This window comes from Bos mutus, chromosome 27 (assembly GCF_027580195.1).
Source record: "Bos mutus isolate GX-2022 chromosome 27, NWIPB_WYAK_1.1, whole genome shotgun sequence".
Classification (NCBI taxonomy): domain Eukaryota; kingdom Metazoa; phylum Chordata; class Mammalia; order Artiodactyla; family Bovidae; genus Bos; species Bos mutus.
Genome location: NC_091643.1, coordinates 25,488,451 through 25,511,286, shown reverse-complemented (window position 1 = coordinate 25,511,286; position 22,836 = coordinate 25,488,451). Strand labels below are relative to the sequence as shown.

Sequence of the window (22,836 nt, the reverse complement as noted above, 5' to 3'; positions counted from 1 at the left end):
CATACCTGAAATGTACATATGTATACAGACTGTCCTTTTGATTCTAGCTGTTCCAGGGCTCGCTCATATCCTCTCCTTCTTGCCTAAGTAATATTTTTTAAAGAACTTTAAAACATGTTTGCATGTTACACTAAGATTAGTGTGTAATCAATTTTAAAATGATTTTAAAACATGTTTGCATTTTAAAAATATTCAGCTTTCACACAATGTTTGGTTAGGTCATTTAAGATACTTTTGATACTAGGCTTCAGGGGCTATACATACTGACAGAAAAAGACATGAAATCTAAATTCTGAAAATAATCTTAGTTTCAGCTGAATAAGCTGAAGCTTTCTGTGGTATCAGTTCTTTTAATTCAACATCAGCAGAACTCTATGGCACGTTTTCTTTTTTCTTAAATTGATAAGCAGCTTTGCCTGCCAAACAATAACTATTAAGTTCAGGTCAGGCTTGAACTCCTTACATTGTTAAACCTTCCCTGGAAGATGCAACACAAATCAGTTTTCATGAACCATAAAATAATACTGTCCTTTGTGAGCAATGAGGAGCTGTTTTAGCATAAAAGAGAGTTTAAAGTCACTTATCAAAGGCCCCTTTTGGTTTAACTGGTACTTAGAAATAAGAAAAAAAAATTATATATATATAGCACATTGCTCTTCTCCCCCAAATGTAAACTACAGAAATACTGAGTATTGGCTATGACAAGAATATCAAAGGTCTATGTTTTGGCATTGTCACCGGTTTTGTTTTTGCTGTCAACTCTCCTGTGGTGAGAGGGTTGCAAGTGATTTAAATTGTTTTTATTGGCATTGGCCAGACTTTGATTTGAACTTTTTGTTGGTAAAGAACAATTAAAGGGTGTCACAGAATGAGCTCTTAGTAACCTAGACTGCATTATGGACAAGAATCCTCTTTACTTACATCCCTTATGGAGAAGAATCCTCTTTACTTACATCCTTTTTTTTTTTTGAAGATCCTATTTCAGAGCCTCCTGCTACACTGAAGATCAGGGTAGATACACAGGGAGATAGCTGTGTATCATCCACAGGAGTTCCTTTCAAACTTGAGTTCAAACTACTCCAACTCATCCCTTCAGTGCTGTCCACTTGATACAAATCAGGACACTACTGTAAAAGAATAACATCCATTCTGGCAAAGACAAGAGCAAAGTGCAGGGTTTGGACCATTAACAAAGTGTAACAGTTGCCTGTGTTCTGTAGCAAAGATTTTTTGGTAGTAAGTTCTAAATCTAATAAAGGAAAAGACTGTTGGATTTTAAGATCAAGATTTTCGCTAATGTTAGAACATAATGCTTTTAATAAGTGACATGATCAAATTGCTAAAGTTTTAATAAAAATTAGAATCTGTTAATTGTTACCAAGACAAAGTAAAAAAATTCCAGTGGTATCTCTGTAAAAGAGGAACACTTAAGGTATGTAACACAATCCGCTTCCACAAGTAAGAGAAAGTGCTTCTAAACTGGCCATGCTATGCTCAGTCGCTTCAGTTGTGTCTGACTCTTTGCAACCCCACCAGGGGGGCAGCCCAACAGGCTCCTCTGTCCACAGGACTCTCCGGGCAAGAATACTGGAGTGGGTTGCCATTTCCTTCTCCAGGGGATCTTTCCCACCCAGGGATCTGTCTCCTGCATTGGTGGGTGGGTTCTTTACCAGTCGCGCCACCTTTGGTGTTAAAATATTTGGGGTTACTTAGAGCAGTTTTCCACAGAAAGATAGATGCGGAATATCTCTATCTCCACTACAGATACATGTTACTAGTGAAAATCCATTGCTGAAATGTTACCACTTCAACCAAAATGTAAGCAGATCAGGATTTGTGGTCTGTGGAGACAGGTGGGATGGTCATACTCAAGGATGCCTTCATTTCGGTTTACTGTGTAAGTGGATTTGCGTTTTAACTTTTACAAGTTTGGTATATGTGGGTTTTTTTTTTTTTCTTAAATTCAGAGTTTTACAAGTAAATATGTGACAGTAATTGTGTACCATAATATATACAGTGTAACTTCAGAGTTGGCCCAGCATGATTATGTGTACTATTTCAAAATAGGGAAAACTTGCTAGGAGATAACATAAATGGAGTAACAGCTTTCTCACAGGTTTTCTTGAAGCATACATCACATGATTCCTAGCTTAATTTTTTATGAACGTGTTATAAGACCTTATGATTTTCCTAGTGAAGACCGCTTTTGTCAAACATGCCGTATTTCCAACAGCTATCTTTTGAGTACAGTGTACTCGAATATCATAGTTTCTTTCTAATTGTCCTCAGACTCCTTTAACAACTAATGAGTAATCACCTCATCTTGTTATCCGCCTCTTCTCAAAAGACCTATGTTGTAACCAGGCTGTTGACATGAATTTCGCCTACAAGTATCTCTGGTAGACAATTAGGAAAAGTGTATCTTTAAAACAATTTAGATTGTCAGTGCAAAGGCAATTTCATATAGACAGCTATCAAAGGTGATCAACCAGACTTTATTATGATATAACAGGAGGGAATTCATAGATAAGCACTTACTTGAATGTCTCATCATTGTATTTAGATGCAGTTTCTCTTTACCTTTGAAAGAACAAACCTTTCACCGCACAATGGCAACTAGTTAATGTCTATGAAGCATTTGTACAATATTTTTAAATGAAAAAATTCTTAAATATTGATGCCTATATGATATAATCTCTAAAAACAGGAAAAATCAAAATAATTTAATGGACTCTCAGGACTTATACTTCAAGTGTCTTCAAATTTGAGCTAAGCAATTAAGTTTTTTAAAGTAAAGTGTTGAAAGTGTTTTTAAGGTACAATTTTATAAATATATACAAAACGTAGGTCTATTTGATGCTCTGTTCACTCAGGTAAAATTTATACTACATATCTAATGAGATATGTCGTCATCTCCAAAAATTATAATCCCACAGAATTAAAAACAAAACAAAAAACCCTTTAAAAATTAGTCAATGTATGAAACCAAAAAGGGAAACTTTACAACTTAATGAGAAAGACTTTATTTTAAAAAATGTTTCCATATCTGATTCTAATGTGTATTGACTTATGTATTTCAATAATTACATGAAAAAGCTAAAGCGGGGATTAAAAGTACTCTAGCAAGGTAAAGAATTAAAATACCACTTCCCCCTCTAGTTTCTAGTTTGACAGGAGGGGATGCCTAACAGAATCCTGTCTATAAAAACAGCTCTAGTACTGTGCTTTGAAAAAAATCTGGCTGCATATAATTCTTGATACATTATATGATGCTCTTGCCCTTAAGACTTCTGGCACTTCAGGTAATGGAAAATGATGACCAAATGCTTTAAGATAAAAGTAAGAATGCATCATATCTTCTGAGTTTTCTTTAAGTAGATTGTCATCAAAATCTTTCACTTTAAAGAAAATCTGAAAAAGACCACCATCCTATTGCTCAAAGAACTGCACTCAAATGATTTATAAAATGGACTGGTTCTTTCATAAAGTCACTGAATATAAAACATCATACTTCTAGCAAGGATGAGTGAATTCCAAGGATATGTTACTCCATTATCTTCTTGTCTTCCAGTCTACTTTGTGCTGAATTTGTCTAATTCAGATTTTGAAAAGTTAATACCACTGTCTCTTTGATTAAATACCAGTTCCTTAGCTGTGTAGTCTTAAAAGGTAATCTGCTTTAAATCCTCAAAATCAGTACCAAAAAATGTATACAGCGTAATCTAATTGCTAACATTTACAAAACTTGCACTTCACCAAATTAAAAAAGAATAAAATAAGACTTAAACAGTGCATACAAGGCACAAGAGCTTCTTAGTATATTTACTGAAGCCGAACATTTTGGCATCAACAAACACACCACTTTAGTTTCTCTTAAACTCAGTTTCCAAACAGCATACCATTTAGTTCATATTGAACTAAATTACCAAAAGTATATGATTTTTGCTTGATGATTTGCATAATTTAATCTTAATAGGTATTTACGTAGTTTAACTGTCATACTTCTGATGAGAGGACAAAGAAATAATAAAGGTATCAATGGAGGATTAATCTATTGCCCCATCAGAATTCTTAACAAAAAATCATTATGTCTGCTATGTTCAATAGAAGAAATAACCTAAAAAGAGACTTAAAAGCCAAACCCCAAAAAGAGTATCATAAACCAATCTTCATAATTGTTATTACAGAGTTTCACCCATTTTCAGATAATTAAAAGAGATGAAAAATATATTGCTGATGTAATAGAAATGTATTAAATCTGACAAAGATTTTCTAGCCAGTTGAGCTCAAGCTTCAATTATCATACTTCTTTTCCAGCAGGCAAAAAAGGCTAGAAATAAAGTCTAGCAAGAAAAAAAAAAGGATGGTCATCTTCAACTTCAGGCCACTTGAAATTTGTAATGAATTCATAGTTTTTATAGTTCACACAGTCTGAGGCTGGATTCTTATCGGAGAGAGTAAACAAGTCTCATCTGCTACCTCCACACTCTCGTAGGTAACTAACAGGTTTTATGAATAAAGCTTATCATTATAATGCGATGTGACATCTTTTAATCTCAGTATCTTAATAGTCTCAATTTTCTGAATCAGAAAATCAGAGAATCAATGGGCTTCTTATGTGATACATTGTGCTACCCAAATAGCTGGGTGAAAACTGGCCCATGAATTTATTCCAAGTTTTTATGATAGGTATCTTTGTCCTTGATTCATAAACCATAACTACTTTTAATATTTAAGAAGAATTTGTGTTAGTTGAAACAATCTGTATACTGGAGTAAAAATGTGTTATGTTTTAAAAGCAAATGCTGAGAGAACTACTCAATTCACGTTCTGCACACCCAGCCAAAGGGGATGGGAACAGCTGGCTAGAGGTGCCTTCCTGGGGGAAGCCTCTTCTATCCATCGACAGCATTCATTACCTTAGGAGGAAAGAGGAAACACGTTTGTCAAACTCTTGTGTTAGCTCTAAAAACACAAACAAAAAATTAACCAACTCATTCATTGTTTGTTGCAATAACATCTCTCATTCAAAACTAAAAGTTTTCTATACTAGAAGGCTCATTAGATGTGTTCTTGAATATAGATAGACCTTTACATGAATTCTTCTTAACCTATAATATATTCACAAGACCAGAGGACCCTGTTATAATGCAGGGAATGCAGATGCTGACTCAGGAAGTCTAGGGTAAGATCCACAACTCTGCATTTCTGTTAAGCTGCAGGTGCTGTCAATACTTCTGGTTTGGGGCCCCAGTCTGAGCTACAGGGCTCTATGTTCTTAGTTTTGAGGCCAGTAGGAGTTCAAGTGAGTTGTTAGAGGATTTAGGAAAATAATTTTGAAATTTCATATGCACAGGAGCACAGCATTTTAAACTTCTTATTGTATAAGAGGGAAGAAAGTTGGGCAGGCTGTTTAATCTATACTTTAGCATTATTATGGATTTAGGCACATTTTGACTATTTGGAAACTATGCTGAAACAAAGAAACATTTTACAAAAAGGCCACAGGTTATTTACTAATATAGTTCAAAAAGAGACTACAAAAATAACATTTAGTAATACAGTTAAATATCACATTATCATTCAGTATAAATGTGTATTAAAAGAACTGCAAGTCTGAGGTGTAAAGCAGGAAAAACTTTAAAAAACTATTTGGATAATCAGCTACCTTAGGAAAGTTCTTCTTTTTTTTTAAAGACACATTTTACTGGCAATGGTTATGCCAACACGATGAAAAACATTACATCAAAAAATCATTTGTTTTCTTTTACATCAATACAGCTGATTCATATTGCAGTTGGGTTTTGTGACCATTACTGTTATATATCCAAATGTAATAAAATCAAGTTTCTGTGAGATTTTAAATTTCAATGATGCTATTTTATCACCCAATTACCAATTATTTAGAAACCACTATGTCTCTAGTCCTGCAAAGAGTTGAGCATAATGATGAACAAACCCAACACTGATCTTGTCAAAATACTTGGAAATCTACCTGATTTACACACAAAGTGACATTACTATGGTAAAGCTCATAAAATATTTAACCAGATGACCTCACAATCAATGGCAATTATAGCTACTTCAACATACTGTAAAAAAGAATCCCATGAACTTTGTCTGCTTTACGGAACTATGTTTTGTAAAATGCTTTGTTTGTGGTATTAATGATTCATTGTATAATCATAGTTATATTTTAAGAATTATTTCCAGAAATCACACTGTCTCTTTGCTAATTACCCCAACTAAGAATGTTACAATTTCACTTTCCTACATACTTACAGGTTCCCCACTGGCCAGTGGGTAAAGAACCCACCTGCAGTGCAGCAGACATAGGAGACAAGGGTTTGATCCCTGGGTTGGGAAGATCCCCTGGAGAAGGAAATGGCAACCCTCTCCAGTATTCTTGCCTGGGAAATTTCATGGACAGAGGAGCTTGGCGGGCTATAGTCCACGGGATTGCAAACAGTCAGACACAACCGAGCACATGACACTAACCATAGTTACAATCAAACAGATCTACAATACCATCATGCAGAGTCATCCAAAACCAAAAACGCTGGCCCACTGGCACCCAGAACTGCCTGGCTATTCATCAAAACCGAAACCGAGCAAAGTGAAAACCAGAGATCCATGAAGTACTTTGACACAAATGACTGTTTAAGCTGCTACTCTTGCTAGGTCACAATTCTGTAAGTAGAGAGTTATCTTGATAATTTCAATGTTCAATGCTTCATATTTTTTAAAATTTGACTTATAAATGTATTAATTTTTGCTATACAGCAAAGTGATTCAGTTATATGTGTGTGTGTATATATACATACATTCTTTTTCATATCTTCAATTATGGTTTATCAAGGATATTGAATATAGTTCTCTGTTCTATACAGTAGGATGTTGTTGTTTATCCATCCTATATATAATAGTTTGCATCTGTTAATCCCAAACGCCCAGTCCTTCCCTACCTCATCTTGGCAACCACAAGTTCAGTTCTTCATATTGTTTATTGCTTGCTTGCTTGGTCACTCAGTCATGTATGACTCTTTGCAACCCTTTGGACTGTAGCCTGCCAGGATCCTCTGTCCATGGGATTCTCCAGACAAGAATACTGGAGTAGATTGCCATTTCCTTCTGTAGGAGATCTCCTTGACCCAGGGATTGAACTCACATCTCCTATGTCTCCTGCATTGCAGGCAGATTCTTTATCCACTGAGCCACTAGGAAAGCCCATTGTTTATTGTAGCAGTACATATAATTGTTTATTTTGTTAAGCTATTTATGGCTTGGTTCCAAAGAGGACATTTTTGGAGCTTTTTCTTAACTGCAGGCTCATAAATAGATTTTGCTTTAAGGAAACTGATTTGGAATTAAAGGTTTAAAAAAATTATAGGTTAAAGAAAATGACTTGGAACACCGATTATTTTAAGGGTGACACATGCTCTGGGGTCCTACTATGACTAAAAATAAGGACGGGAGAGATCTGCGCTAACAAGCTATAATTGTCTTATATTTTAGACCCAGTGAGATCCAGCTAATGGGTGGTCATGAATAAGACCGCTGGATATCCTGAAGGAAAGGAAAAAACAAAAAACTGCAAGATCCTATAAAATGACAAGACAATTGTCATTTTATGGTTCAATAAAAATTGTCATTTTAAAGTTCAACATTTTAGGATCAATTCTTGCTATAAAAATGAATTCTGTTCATCAACTTTTATTAAGTTAACCAAATAACTAGCTAATATTGAAGCTAGATCTATATTCAAAGGTCTCTTGTATGACTGATACAATCCCAAGGGTCTGCTAAGACATCTTCTATTTGAGTTACTCAAAAATAAATGTTTATGGAAACTATTTGCCCAAAGAGAGCTAGTAAGTGATTAAAACTATAAAACATAACAATAAAGGAAGAATTTTCCTTACTTTCATGAAGTATGAGTACATTTTGTTAGAAGAGTTAAGTCTCATTCTCCATGGTCAGTGCAGGATTGCTCATACCTTTAAGAGAAAACATAAGTTAGCAATTTTTGTGGGTGCTGCTTTTGAATAAAAAGGCAGAGACTTGTTTATTCATCCATGAATCCCACCAGTGTATTGCCAAAGTTATCCTGTACATATTATGAGTGTTTACAAGATGGTTATATAGAAACAAACACACACATACACACAATACAGTCAGCCACAACCAGCACTCCCAAAATAGCACTTTTAAAAAGTGTATACACCTGAGGAAGTAGGAGGTGTGAATAAAATAATGTAAAATATGCTGAACCTCACACTTCTCACATTACCTTGAATCACTGTTTTCTAATTCTTTATTCTTGTCAAACTAATCTTTGAGCCTTTTCTCATCTCACCATTCTCATATTTCTCTTCTTTCTTTTACACCATCTTTTAAACAATTTCTAAATTCATCTATCAAAGTAACGGAAAATTAATCTACCATGTCCCCAGATTAACAGCACATAGAAACCAGAAAATCACCTGTATGCTAATGTAGAACTATAAGGTGAAATATGAATCTGTTCTGAAAGGGAGTTTTCTGTCTTTCTACCCTCCAAGTATACATCACTTCTTTGCCTCTAAGGAAACTGAGGGATTCAAAGGGCAAATAGAAGACATCAATTTTGTTTGGATAAATACCTAATCCCTCCCATATACTGAAAAATGGAATGGCATGTTTGAAGATGGAGAGACAGACCAAATTATGAATATTCAAGTGATGGGGCTCTTCAGAGGGAATGTACATTCCTTAAGAACAAGGCTAATTTTAATTTATGTGTATTTTTTCATACCATTCAATATGTCAGTATGTGGCATGTCTACTTAAATTTTAAAACTTCACTTCTTTCTTTTAAACTCTTTAGTTCCCAAATTAAACATTTTTTTCTTTTTTTATTTGTATTTGATTAAATATCATATTTTTAAGGCCTGGTGATATCAGATGTTTTCAACATTCCTGCAGGATAATGTTCAAATGCGTTGTTTCAGTTTTATAGAGAAAGATAGAGAATTCTTTGTTCAAGGCTAACACAATATTGTAGAGCACTTGTCCTCCAAAAATTGTATTTTGTTTTATACATCTCAATATTGTACAACTATAATTAAAAAAAAATAGACCTTAGTGCCTTAATTGTGGATGCATGGCTTTAAACTTGGAAAACCCCAAATACATACACACCCCTGCATGTGTCACCACATGTCTTGTTTGATACTTAACAACCCTGAGAATTAAGTAGTATTTTAAAGATGAAGATGCTAACTCTAAAGGAGGCTAAGTAACTTAACAAATGCCCCACACTGATTAGATGCCCAAACTGGGATTTGCTATCAGCTCTGTCTGCCTTCAAAAACTTGCTTGTTCTTTGCCAATAAACCATATTGACCCAAGTAATCAAAAGATTAAAATCAACAATAACCAGAGAACTGTGAGTGGGATATGAATAAATAACAGGTAGCTAAAAGTTATAGCAATTCTATAATGGCTTACTTCAATATATATCCAATATATATGCTGCTGCTGCTAAGTTGCTTCAATCGTGTCTGACTCTGTGCGACCCCATAGATGGCAGCCCACCAGGCTGCCTGGGATTCTCCAGGCAAGAGTACTGGAGTGGGTTGCCATTTCCTTCTCCAATGCATTAAAGTGAAAAGTGAAAGTGAAGTCGCTCAGTCGTGTCCGACTCCTAGCGACCCCAAGGACTGCAGCCCACCAGGCTCCTCCGCCCATGGGACACTCCAGGCAAGAGTACTGGAGTGGGGTGCCACTGCCTTCTCCATATTGGATATATATATCCAATATATATTCAATGTATCCAATATTTTGAAACTGGATAGAAACTTTCAAGTAAAAACCACATTAAGTTGAGATCCCTTTTAACAGATACTTTTTAACCTTCTGCCTGCACTTACTGTACTCTTCCTCATTTTAAAATAAATTATATTTTGAGTTTATCATTTTATTTAATACATGGTAATAAAGATTTGGTTCTCTAAACCAGAAAAAAAGTAAGGTAAATCTATCTTTCACAAAATGGTTTTCTACAGCTTCCAGACATTAATCAAAGCATTTCACAAACGGTTCTTTGAAAATAATTCTGTATTTACAATGGTTGTCTGACTCCAAAATAAGACATATTCTACAGGTAATAAGAATTAAAAATGTTCACTACCTTCACCTTTTAAAACTAAAATATTTCAAAACAGCCACACAGCATACCCTTACCAGCTTTGCCTTTCCCTAGGCTTGTGCTGTTCTCCGTCCAAGATTGAGAATCAGTAAGAAGGTGGCTCTGGGACTCTCTCAGTGGCTTTGCAGGAAACTGATGGTTTTCAGGACTGAAGAATAATTATGATCATCAGGTTAACTCTTGATCGTATTTCTTAAAGGAAGTGAGTATTTCTTAAAGGAAGGAACTCAAACCACTCGTGGTGCAAGGCGATTGTAGGAGTTACCAAGAGGACTTCGGGGAAGCAGGACCAAGGCATTAAGTCATACTGACTCGCAATGAAGAAAGTGTTCTTGCCTCAGCTTTCTCCTTTCCTCTGAGTACAATATGATGACAATCCTTGACTTTGGCAAATCTCCATTATTAATACACAGAAAAAGCCTCGGCCTCCAACTTTAGCAGGTAAAGGAATGTACCAGAACTTACCAGGATTTTATTATTGATTTTAGGTTATATTTGATGCCAAATTATACTAGTTTCTCACTGATGACAGTGATATAAAGTTTGGTTTAAAATAAATAACATTTCATTTAGATTTTAAAACATTATTGGCACAGAAACTATTAGTATATTTTTTATAACACATCAAAATAGTAATTATAATAATATTAAAAAGAAAAAAAAGCTACTTAAAATTTTTCCAAGAGTAATTTCACATATTTTAGTTGACTATAACTATTATATTTTTTAAAGGATATGCCTTTTCTCCTTAATAATTACCTCATCTCTAAAATTTGAGATCATTTCAATTTTGTGCTGCTCTAATAAATCCCTTATTAAAATTCTGGAGGAAAACTTTAAAAAAGAAAATCGTGTCTCCTATCTATATGAAAAATGTCTTTTACACTAATTCTTATTCGTTCTCAGGAAAGGGACCATAGACCAGGTATAGAAAAGTAGCTAAGTCCTAGTTTAGGGACTCCTTGGAGAGTCATTACTGCAACAGGACTCTTTTTTTTTTTTTTGCAACAGGACTCTTAACAAACAGCAAGGATGTATTCATCGAACAATACTCATTGAAGTACTAGTATATCAATGAGTAAAGTCTTTGATCTAATTGAGGAAGGAGAAGAATAAATATATAATAAATCCAGTGAGATTAACAGCTCTGCCAACAGTAAAAGGCAATATAAAGGGAACAGAGGGGCAGGCTGCTATGATACAAAGGGTTTTCAAAGACGACCTCTCCTGTAAAGAGCAGAAAGTGAACTGAAGGCACAGACCATTCAGATATCTGGAGGAGGAACTTTTAGGAAGACGAACTGACAAGTGCAAAGCCACTAAATAAGCAACATGCTTGGTACATTTGAGGAACAGCAAGATCTGTGTGTCTGAGGACTGTGAGCGACGGGAAAGAGGTAAGGCATTACACTGAGAGGTGTCAAGGGCCAGATTAGTCCGGACAAGGGAAGGACATTCACTAGCTGGAGTGGGGTGCCATTGCCTTCTCCGATTCTGAGCAGAAGAGTGACACAATCTGACTGACGCTTTAAAAGGCTCACTCTCTCTTTTTAATGGAGAATAGGGTGGTGGAGGGCAAACGTGGAGCCAGAGTCCACGTGAGAAGTGACAGATGGACCAGGACAGCAGGCCTGGAGGTGGCGAGAAAGTATCCAGGTTATGCGTGTATTTGGAGGGGACGTCTGACAGGATCTGCAATGTACAGGGTATACAGGGTGCCCAGAGAGAGGAATCTAGGCGACCCCCAAGTTTCTGCGCTGAGCATCTGGGAGAATGGAAGTCATTACTCATGAATATGAGAGAACAAAGGAGAATCAGGTTTCAGTGGGGTGAGGGGTAGGTGGCTTGGAATCAAGAGTTCTGCTTTGCACCTGTTCAGCTGGCGATGACTTTTATGTGGGCACATTATGTAGACAATGATGTATACAACTCCAGAGTACACAAGGGGAGACACGGACTAGGCACAGAAAATGTATATGGGCCAATCAGGGGAAATTACAGGATTCTGTAGAAGAAACTTCAGCTGTCAAAAGCCAATCTCAACATTTAAAGGAAAGAGAGGGCCAGAGAGGTTACCTGACCTTGTCAAGACCAACCCGATGGGTAATAGTGCCAGAATTAGGACTTCTCTCCAGGCTCACTTAGTAGGAGGCGGACTATATCTAAACCCCAACTAGTCTTAACCAAAACCACTTAACATAGTATAAAAAAATATAGCCTTCAGCTCTGTGAAATTTTCAAGCCCAAACTCAGGGCCAAGTAGGACTATGGTGCCTTCGAAAGGCCCATGTGACACACACGTTAACTGGCAGGCACGTAACTCACTCTAGGGATGGGGTTGGTAAATAGGTTTCATCTCGTGACAATTTCAGGTGATTCTGTAGTGGCTGCCGGGATCACTGCCTTAGAAAGGATTCTGGGGTCACATCAGGTTCCACGGGAGAAAGTGTTGTAAGCAGTAAGAAACTGCTTGGGAGGAGGGTGCCGTGAACATGGCATCCAATACTGAGGAAACGCTATGACATGATAGCTCATGTTTCTGTTAGTGGCTTTCATTTAAAAATTAGAGGTATTGTCATGTTAAATCTGTCTTAAACATTTAAAAAAGTAAGTGGTTCTACTTAAAACTTCATATAGAACATTTTTTTAAGAGCATTTTGAAATGTTTAGATCGTTTTGTCTTTTGCCAGTCAGAATCCAATTTCAGGCCTTCCTCAAATGCTTGAGAGATTGGAACCAAAAAGAGATGCAAAACAGTGGTCAAAAGTCCAGAAAATAAATTTCCTAGATTCCTTCCTTTCTATTCCCACAGAAATGGCTCAGATCAAGCTTAGAGGTCTTTAAAGAGGACCAAGAATATGGTGCCCACTGCTAATGGGGCTGTCAATCCGATGTCTGGGATTCCATTCATCTCCAAGGGCCTGGTCCAGGCAGGGAAGGTCTTTTGATTGCCAAGAGCAAAGGCCCAGTGGGTCAGAGGCAAAGCAACCCTGGCAGCTCACATGATCACAAGTGGGACTAATTTGGACTTACACCGTACTTTTTTTTTTTTAAGCACCACATTAAAAAAAAAATCATAATATATTTCAGTCAACTTACAGAGAATTAACACCTGTTTACTGACTACCCAGATGAATCACAGAATTTTATAATTATGACTGACGTTCCCTACGGACTCCGACCTCAGTCACACTTTCCTCCCGCCCTTGTTCCAACCTGGAAACCAGTGTAGTAAATGATCCTAAGTTTATTTTTTTCCGATAAACTATATTATTTGAAAGTAAAATAGAAAAAAAAAATGGGCTTACTTTTTAGATGATGAATTCAATCCTGCAGGAGTAGATGGTTGCTCAGGATCCTGGTTAACAAGGCAAGTTGGAAAGGAGCAGCCATCACCTAGACTATAATTAAAATAAAAAGTTACAATTGTGCAGTAAAAGAAAGATGATCTCTGTGAGCAGAACACAGTTACATTATGGACAAAACGTATCTCAGACACTGGCTTCAGTACAGTATGTTTATGGAGATGTGAGTCAACTGATTTCCACTTTGATATAATAGTGGATCATAAAATAACCCTTTAAAAAATAAGAGTTCTTATGCAGAAGGACAGAGTTCTTCTGTTGAATTACTTTCAGTAGTCTAAACCCTGAAAATTTTCACAACAAAATACCTTGAAAAAATGGGTAGCAACCAGTACCTCTTCTCATCACCAAAAACCTGGAGCATATTTTTACCGAAACCCAAGCTGAATCCATTCTTATCTGTTCCGTGTCGAAATACTGGGCTTCTAAATGCCTCTAGAAAAGATGGCAGAGCAACCACATAAGGAAAGAGCACATCAACTAGCAAGCGCTATAATTAGAAAGGAGTGGATTAAATGAAGAAACTCTGAAAACCCAAGGCTAGCCTCCTGCGACTCTTTATATGTCTGTCAACAGCCCCACAGATGAAGACTGTCTTTTCTTTTAAAACAAACTTAAAATATGATTAGATCTATTGTAGTTTTTAAGTAACCCTTTTATTTCTGCAGCAGCACATGTGTATTGTAAAAAATGAAAAAACACAAACAAGCAAATAATTTAAAACTCTACATCTTCTAGACAGCTGAATGGACAGAGAGATAAGATAGATATAAATATATATTTTTTAAATCAAAATGAGACTAAAGATACATTCTATAACCTTCTTTCAACTAATAATTTCCATTTTCCAATTTCACTAGAATTTTATGTCATCCAATCATAAATTTTCTTCTAGCTAATCAAAAATGTACTTTAAAACTCTCTGTCTAAATCAGGATGCAATGCAGGGTCACACATCACGGGTGGTTATGCTCACGAGGTTGAGAGAAGCTGTGTGACTTTGCTCAATATCACACAAAAAGTAAATGACACGATTGGAATTTGAACACGGTCATCAAAGTTCTGTCCTTTATGCTACATTTTCATCTTAAATAATGCTGAGATGCAAAACCTAAAATGTTAGTTTTGGGATTTTCTATGTGAATAAACATAGAAGTATAATGATTTCTGTCCATTATTTGAGAAAGGAAAAATCTAACTAGCAGAGTCAAGGTACTATGAAAAATGTGGTGATTTGCAAGATTCTTAATATTTATTACCCTAGTTTATAGCTTTTTATAAAACTTTTTAATAATTATAGGACCATATTGTTCAGACGAAATCCTTTCAGTGTTCCAAGTAAAATCTACAAGTTTCTAAAATTGAAAGCTTAGTAGAAACACTTACATTTGAAAAATAATTTAATTGCTCTACAATTTGAATTGCTCTATAATTTGAAATATGATACTTCATTTAGAAAGTACTTTATTATACCAATATTTTCACTCTGCTAGTACTTCAGGTGATTAGATTTCACCTCAATATTGAAAAATAAACATTCAAAATTATATACAATTAATTTTCATTATTTTAATAACAGAATCTCATAACTTGAGTATCCTTTGCGATCAAAAGAAATTATAAGTCCTGGTTACATTCTGAAACCCCTATTCTTAGTCTAGAAGACTCCATTTAGCTTAGTCCCTGCTTACTTCTCAAACTTCATAGTACATTTTTTTTGTTCTTTAGCTTTCTATGAATAGTTTCTCAAACATATGTAGCTCTTTTTTTTTTTTTAAATGAGATGAAATACAGAGAACATAAAATTGGTCACATTAAGGTGAATATTTCAGTGGCATTTAGTAATTCATATTTTTTTGCAATCAATACCTATACCAAATTCCAAAATATTTTAATCACCTCAAAAGAAACCCTATACTAATTAAAGTAGTCATTCTTTACTCCATCTTCTTCCCACCCTTTGGAAATCATCAAAATGCTTCTTTCTCCATGGATATTTCCTATAAATGGAATTACACGACATGTAACTTTTCTATTTGACTTCTTTTATTTAGGACGTTTCTGACGTTCATACAGGTTGTAGCACTGCTTTGCTGTATCCGATCTCTGCAGGGCTTTTGAACATACTGTTTTCTCTGCCTGAGATGTTCTAGCTCTTTCCATGACTTCTTAACTACTTTCTGTTTTCATGAACTCTTCCCTGACCACTCCTTCTAGATAGCTTCCCTATTACCATCCCCAGCCCTTGATTCATAACTCAACATCCTGTTTGTTTCTTTCAAAACACTTTGTAATTAGGTTTATGTTTGGTTATCGATTTTCTGCGTTGCTCACCACTGTATATATACACAATGCTTTGCACATGATGGACAGTTTAAAAATACACGGAATGAGTGAATCTGTATTTGTCCCACCAGACAATGTGGGAATTAAGAGTGGTTTTTAGAACTTCAGGACAGGTTAGCATTTAACCATATGGCAACCTCTGATGAATATTTAGTTTTGCATTGAAAGTTCTGTTAACTACAATAATCATATACTCACCTAATGTAGATTTATTTTTGCTGACTAGCCAACAATGATAGCCAAACAGAGAAGACAAGCTGACAGAAAACATAGCTGCAGCAAAGAATAAAAACATAATATGGAACTTGGCTTGAGTATCAGGTAGGCCATTCTATAAAGAGAGGGAGAAAATAAAATGTTTTGTCAAAGGAATGAGTATTCTCCTAATTTGATAAGTCTTTTTTTGTTGTTGTTTAAAATTTTTCTTAAATTTAGATATGGAGAAAGATATACAGCTTTATATTAAAACTGCAAGGGAAAAATACATCTTTAAACTCAAATCAATGCTTACTATAACATGAATATACATATATCTATGGAAAAGATATTAAAATTTTGGATATTTATTTTGTATAACCAAATTCATAGAACAATTATAATAGTATGTGTGTAAACTACACAAGTAGGAAGCAAGATAAAAGGAGCTATAAAATTTTTATAATTTATAAAATTTGTTTTTAATTTACTTTCTGAAAATGTTTTGTTAACATACTCTAGATTTACAAATGTTTAAACATTATTTTATTATAATGCCAGAAAATGGAGGATAAGTGGCATGATTTAGCTAGTCTTCTCACTGACGTTTTACATCACTGCAAACGACAAAATCAACTACAAACACATACAACACACTCACAATAATGCTTCAAGCTACCTTGGATAATGTCAGCACAGAAAAGTTCACCACCAGTGCATAACACCTGTCTAAAATAAACCTTAACAATACCCATGGGATAAAAAAGACCATCAAAGCACAACCAGACTGACTCTCCTAGTCTACGCATCTAAGGAGACCTGGAGTCCCTCTAGAATGTGGGCTTAGGAATACTCAGTGAAGCACCAGAGATGCTAGGATGTGTCTCCTTCTGACATTCGGTTTCAATATCCTGTCAGATTGAGCCAGGTCACAAGACCTCACTGATACCTTTTGACAGCAGTGTTCTCACTGTGAAAGCCAGTCAATCCTTTACACATGTATTTGTGGTTTGGAAGTAAAACCATCCACGAGAATGAGGAACTGTAAGGCCATGTGCTCTCAGACATCCACAAGAGATCATTCTTCCAGATGGACACCGCAAGTACCCTCGAATGCTAGGACATGCTTGTTTACCTGTGTATTTCTAGCGCTTAGCAATGTTACTGACACATAGTAGGTATCAATAAATCTTTAGCATTGAATGTGATTCAAATCTCACATCAATGATCTAATAATTCATAGAGTCTTTCCATAATAAAGGATAATTTAATGAATGTAATACGGCAACTCTGGCAGGGATAACTGCTTTTTATATTGTATGGTATTCATGGGGACTATCTTGCGGTACTTAAAATACATAGTGTGTGTGTGTTAGTCGCTCAGTCGTGTCTGACTCTGCAACCCCACAGACTGTAGCCCCCCCAGGCTTCTCTGTCCATGGAATTCGCCAGGCAAGAATACTGGAGTGGGTTGCCATTCCCTTCCCAGATGTAAACTAGCTGCTGATAAGTTGCTTCAGTTGTGTCTGACTCTCTGCGACCCCATAGACGGCAGCCCACCAGGCTCCTCTGTCCCTGGGATTGTCCAGGCAAGAATACTGGAGTGGGTTGCCATTCCCTTTCCAAATGTAAACCAGCTGCTGCTAAGTCGCTTCAGTCATGTCCGACTCTCTGCGACCCCGTAGATGGCAGCCCACCAGGCTCCTCTGTTCCTGGGATTCTCCAGGCAAGAATACTGGAGTGGGCTGCCATTTTCTACTCCAAAATACACAGTACTAATTCTGTTTTGCTTACATTTAAAATATACAGCACAGAAAACAAATGAGTTGCCTAAAGCATGCACTTAATATCAATTCAGCACTTGATTGATATTCTAGTTTAATAATCTTTTTACACATAAAGAAGAACTTCTCTTTTAAATACTAAGAAAAAAAATCTTATATAGTCACTTCTTGTTATTCGCAGTGGTGATGGTCTTTAAAGTTGCCATGAACACTGAAATTATGATTCCCGAACCATTGCTCCTGGGAAGATACAGGTTTCTGGTCACAACATTTTTGTCAAATGATCAATGACCTTGTTCTGTGTGTTTCTGCTTATAAAACCTAATTGATACCTTATTTAATATGCATTAAATAAGAGAACTCACAGCCAACAGCACCATAAGTCATGTCTGAAGGAAGCTTATCTATATACATGTATTTCCTCCATGAGGCACATCACGGTCTCTTCTTTTGCTCAGAAAATTAGACAGCACTTCAGCGCTAGGCTTGAAGGCCTTTTAAACAATGAAGTCACCAACAAAAAAAGCACAAAAATGCAAAAGACACAGCACTAAATAGACTTAAAAGCACACTCATTTACAGTATAAGAGTTCAAACAGGAAGGCAATAAGACCTCTGGTTTGATCTCAACTGGAAGCGTGTACGTGGGTGACTCAGATTTTTCCTATTCTGTGTATGCTTGCAAATGACCACAAAAGTTACGCTGAGTATTGACTTTGAGGTTTAAAATAAATGTTAGCAAGTAGGTGAATTCACAAACACAGAATCTGCGAATAATGAGGAATGACTATATATAAATTAGCTCTATTCTATAAAATTAGTGTCTGGATTAAGTCACTATTGAAAGTCTATATATGTATTTTTGTATTCCAAAAAAAGTCACCAAGGTAATAACTTACGGTCCAAAATTTGATAAAATACTGTAAGTCTGTAGCAGCAATAAAAACGCAGTACAGCAGAGAATAAGCCAAGAAAAGGAGGAAAAATTTATAATTTGAAAATCCAACACAATTGTTCACCCTGTTAACAAAACAAAAACATTTTCAGTGACTTTTATGCTGTTACCCTGGGTACACATATGCTCAACCTTAACACAAGTATTTGATTTCCTAACATTAAAATTTATTGGCATTTCTTTAAGCATAACTCAAAAGATTTCTTTTTAAAAATTATCTAAAGATTTTTTTTACACATACAAACATTAAAAACTCCATTTCACTAAAAAGGAATTTCTATGTTCAAAATAGAAATTTGATATGTAATATTGCTTTAATTACTCATGACCCCTGTATTTCCTGTCCAAGTATACAAATAAGCACATGCCCTAAGTATTGATCTTGTGAGAAATCTATTAACACCAAACAGATAAGAGGGATTTTCTAAATTCTTTTCTGTGTTACCTTTGGATTTGATTTCTATGATTAAGTAATTTTAAAACTTTTTAAGTTTTCCAAAATTAGATGAGAGGTCTTTACAGACTGCTTGCATGCTGACGGTACAGCACTGAAGCAACCAGATTATCAAAACATCTTAAAGGGCAGGTTTAAGGAAAGAAACAGGACTGGGAGCCAGACAGCCAGGTCGTCACGTACATTCGATGCTAAATAGCTATGTGTCCCTGACAAAGTGCCATAATTTCTAAGGGTTTCCTTTTCCTCATCTGTCAAATCAGCACTCTGAGATCCTTTCTGAGAACCAGGCCTCTATGCTATGATCTGAATCTCAAAAAATGGAGATTCAGAATTCTCAGCTCTTACTCTGAAATCACCGTATTTGGAGAGGGTGGTTTAAGAACTCAAACTACTGTATCAATAAACATAAATACAAATACAACTCATACTTTATAGTCACACTTCTTCTATCAAACCTTATTTTGCCTCTTTCTATTAAGACAAGGGAATTCCTAGATGATAAATGTGACACAACAGTTAAGTGGAATTGGTTGTTATCTTCATGGGCAGTGAACCCAGGAATTAACAATAAAAATAATAAACTCACTGCACAGAACACACAGATGTTTCTTCTTTCACCTGTGTGTGTGTGTGTGTGTGTGTGTGTGTGTGTGTGTGTGACTCAGTCATGTCCGAATCTTTGCGACCCCATGGACTGTAGCCCACCAGGCTCCTCTGTCCATGGGATTCTCCAGGCAAGAACACTGGAGTGGGTTGCCATGTCCTTCTCCAGCAAACACCTTTGTTCCTACTCAGTACCGGCATAAGATAATCTTCCTCCTTACTGACTTTGCCAATAAATGAATTGTTTCTCTTTCTCTATTGTTGAGGAGAAACAATAGTCATATGAAAAATGTTTACTCAATTACATAAGATGAACACGAACTAGGTCCGCTATACGTCATGGGCCTAGAGTTAGCAATACTGTTACTACATGCTTAAAACTTTGTTAAGAGGACAGAGTTCATGGTAAGGGTTCTTAAAATTAAAACTTTTTTAATTTAAAAAAATTCAAAAGTTAAACATTGGACTTATGGATAAACCAAAATTTGGAACAAAAATGGAAAATGTTTATATCTTCTACCTCCAAAAATATAAGGTAAAGGGAACAGCATTAGATGTAGTAATTTTGGAGCCTAAGGGTATTGTGTATGACAGATTCATAAAGAAGGCAAAACTGTGGGTGCACACCGAATGAAATCAGTTACACTGGCAGCCCAAGAGATTCCAGTGTGAGTGCGAACCAGTCACTGAGACTGTCTCTTAACGACATCTGAATCAAATAATGGTAAGAAGTAATACTGCAAACAGGTCCATACAAGCTGAGTCTAAATGTGTTCTGTCACAAAAGGAGAGAGGATATCCCCATGCTTATCTGTGTTGGTTACTAGAGGAGTGAATGGGAGACAGAGGCTGGGGTGTTAAGATTGGCCACGTGGATGTCCAGACAATGACGCTTCTGTGGACGAGGGGAACATGAGATGGGACAGGAAAGACCACTGCTCTTCCTGCAGGAATGTAAGAACCAGCTTTTGTACTAGATGACAAATAGTGTTTTTATAGAAAGGAAAATGATCTTGAACGGAGATTTTTACATCTAATTTAGCTTACTTTAACTTCTACAGGGGCATGCTATGATTTGCCATGTCAAAGTCAAGAAACAGAGAAGGTTAGTCAATAAAGACTGAGCTTGGTAAGAATGTTATACTTGAGATCATATTTATTTTTAATAATAACTTACTCTCTACCTGACAGACAGCTTTTGGTTAGACATTTTTAACTGCCTACTACTTTGAAGACTCAATTTGAAAAGTGCATGTACTCTGAATCTGAATGCCTTTATATGGAGAAATAAACACATTCTAGGTAAACATCCCTTACACATTCATTTAAACTCAGTTAAACAGCTCTTGGCTCTGTTTTAGGGAAACTGCTTTCTGAGTCTAAATTGGAAAAAGAACATAATATAAAAAAAGGTGGAAAGAAAGTGGCCACTGAGGTCCAAACAACTTGATATATGACTTTAAGTCCACTCTGGAACTTTTCTGAGCCTCACTTTCCTCTTGTTTAAAAATGGGACAAATAATTTCTAATAATATCTGTCATGGTTATAAGGATTACAGATTTTACAGATATATGGATATATCATCTCTAGACATTACAAGCACTCAATAAACTGAATCTGAAATTATTTAATTAGTGCCACCTAACCATTCACAGCCTTGTCAAAGAATATTATTAGTATAATTAATAAATTTAAAAATTATATTAAAAAGAAAAAACACTAATTTGATAGGATAGCCAATAATGCAAAGACTACAGGATATCTATTTTAGTTAAAAAAGAAGTGTGAGGTTGGTCCCCTGCACCCCAGAGGGTATTCTGGCCACAGCAGATACGTTAAAGTCATCACGAACAGGAGGCATGGTTCTCTGATTTTTCAAACACTAAAAGTTGACAGATCCTGAGATTCAAAATCATATACAAGACCTGTATAAAAAGGTTGCCTCACTATAAGTCTTAATAAGTGACTGTTACATTTACATAATGACTGTAGAAAAGATCTCTTATAGATTAATATGAAAACATTTCCAGGATATATTAAGTGAAGGGGGGGAAAGGCAGAGAGACTCAGGCCATAAAATTGGAAATATCAGTGGGAAGAGAACTTGCTAAGAAAGAGAACAGAATGAATTAAATGAAGGAAAGAATGAGGAAAGAAAAGAGTCATCACAAATGAAAATTGTTACTTCAAACAGAGGTTATTTACCAATATCTTTCTCTAAGAGGAGCATTATTTTCACAGGAGTTAGTTAGCCTTAACCTGATAATTATAGTAGAAAATCTAGGAGAAGAAAAGTAAGAGGTACCCTGGGGAGAGATAAAGAACACTGCAAACCTGACATCCCGCTACTGTTTCTGGAAGCTAAGGTAACTGTTCACTATGTATGCTTCCCCCACCTCTGGCGTAGGTTTGCGGGTACGTCTACTTTGCCTGAAAGTCAAAGTCACTCGGTCATGTCCGACTGTTTGTGACCCCAAGAACTATACAGTCCATGGAATTCTCCAAGCCAGAATACTGGAGTGGGTAGCCTTTCCCTTCTCCAAGAGATATTCCCAACCCAGGGATCGAACCCAGGTCTCCTGCATTGCAGGTGGATTCTTTATCAGCTGAGCCACCAGGGAAGCCCTACCTTGCCTAGCGCCAACCATGAAAGAAGGCAAGGCTTGGAGAATGATCATGCTTAATGTCCAAATCCAACCTGACTGGCAACCTTTGTGTGGTCTCACAGGGATGTGTACACTGAGATGAAAAGTTATAAGGGAGAAAAGCCAACCTTCATTAGTTACTTAGATCTTTCAAATAATCCTCTAGTCAGTTACCTAATTTCATGACTTAGAAATTTTTAAAAAAATTTTAATGAATTCTAAGTGGAAACCCTTGTTGAAACACATGTGTGTATTTACAGATCTGCTATTCTACTCCTTAACATTAAGTTCTATTT

At 36.0% G+C, this 22,836-nt stretch overlaps 1 protein-coding gene across 1 annotated transcript in view; it reads right to left on the bottom strand.

Annotated features, from left to right (window-relative positions):
* Positions 1-2,476: 2,476 nt before the first annotated feature.
* The window catches only part of ZDHHC2 (zinc finger DHHC-type palmitoyltransferase 2), a 67,811-nt gene continuing 47,451 nt past the window's right edge, over positions 2,477-22,836 (bottom strand). The window contains exons 7-13 of the mRNA XM_070364134.1: positions 18,779-18,899; positions 16,099-16,231; positions 13,863-13,989; positions 13,498-13,590; positions 10,225-10,337; positions 7,923-7,997; positions 2,477-4,919 (exon numbers count right to left, since the gene is read on the bottom strand). Coding sequence (XP_070220235.1) covers positions 7,957-7,997; positions 10,225-10,337; positions 13,498-13,590; positions 13,863-13,989; positions 16,099-16,231; positions 18,779-18,899 — 628 coding nt within the window. The 3' untranslated portion in view covers positions 2,477-4,919; positions 7,923-7,956. The remainder of the gene's footprint in view (positions 4,920-7,922; positions 7,998-10,224; positions 10,338-13,497; positions 13,591-13,862; positions 13,990-16,098; positions 16,232-18,778; positions 18,900-22,836) is intronic.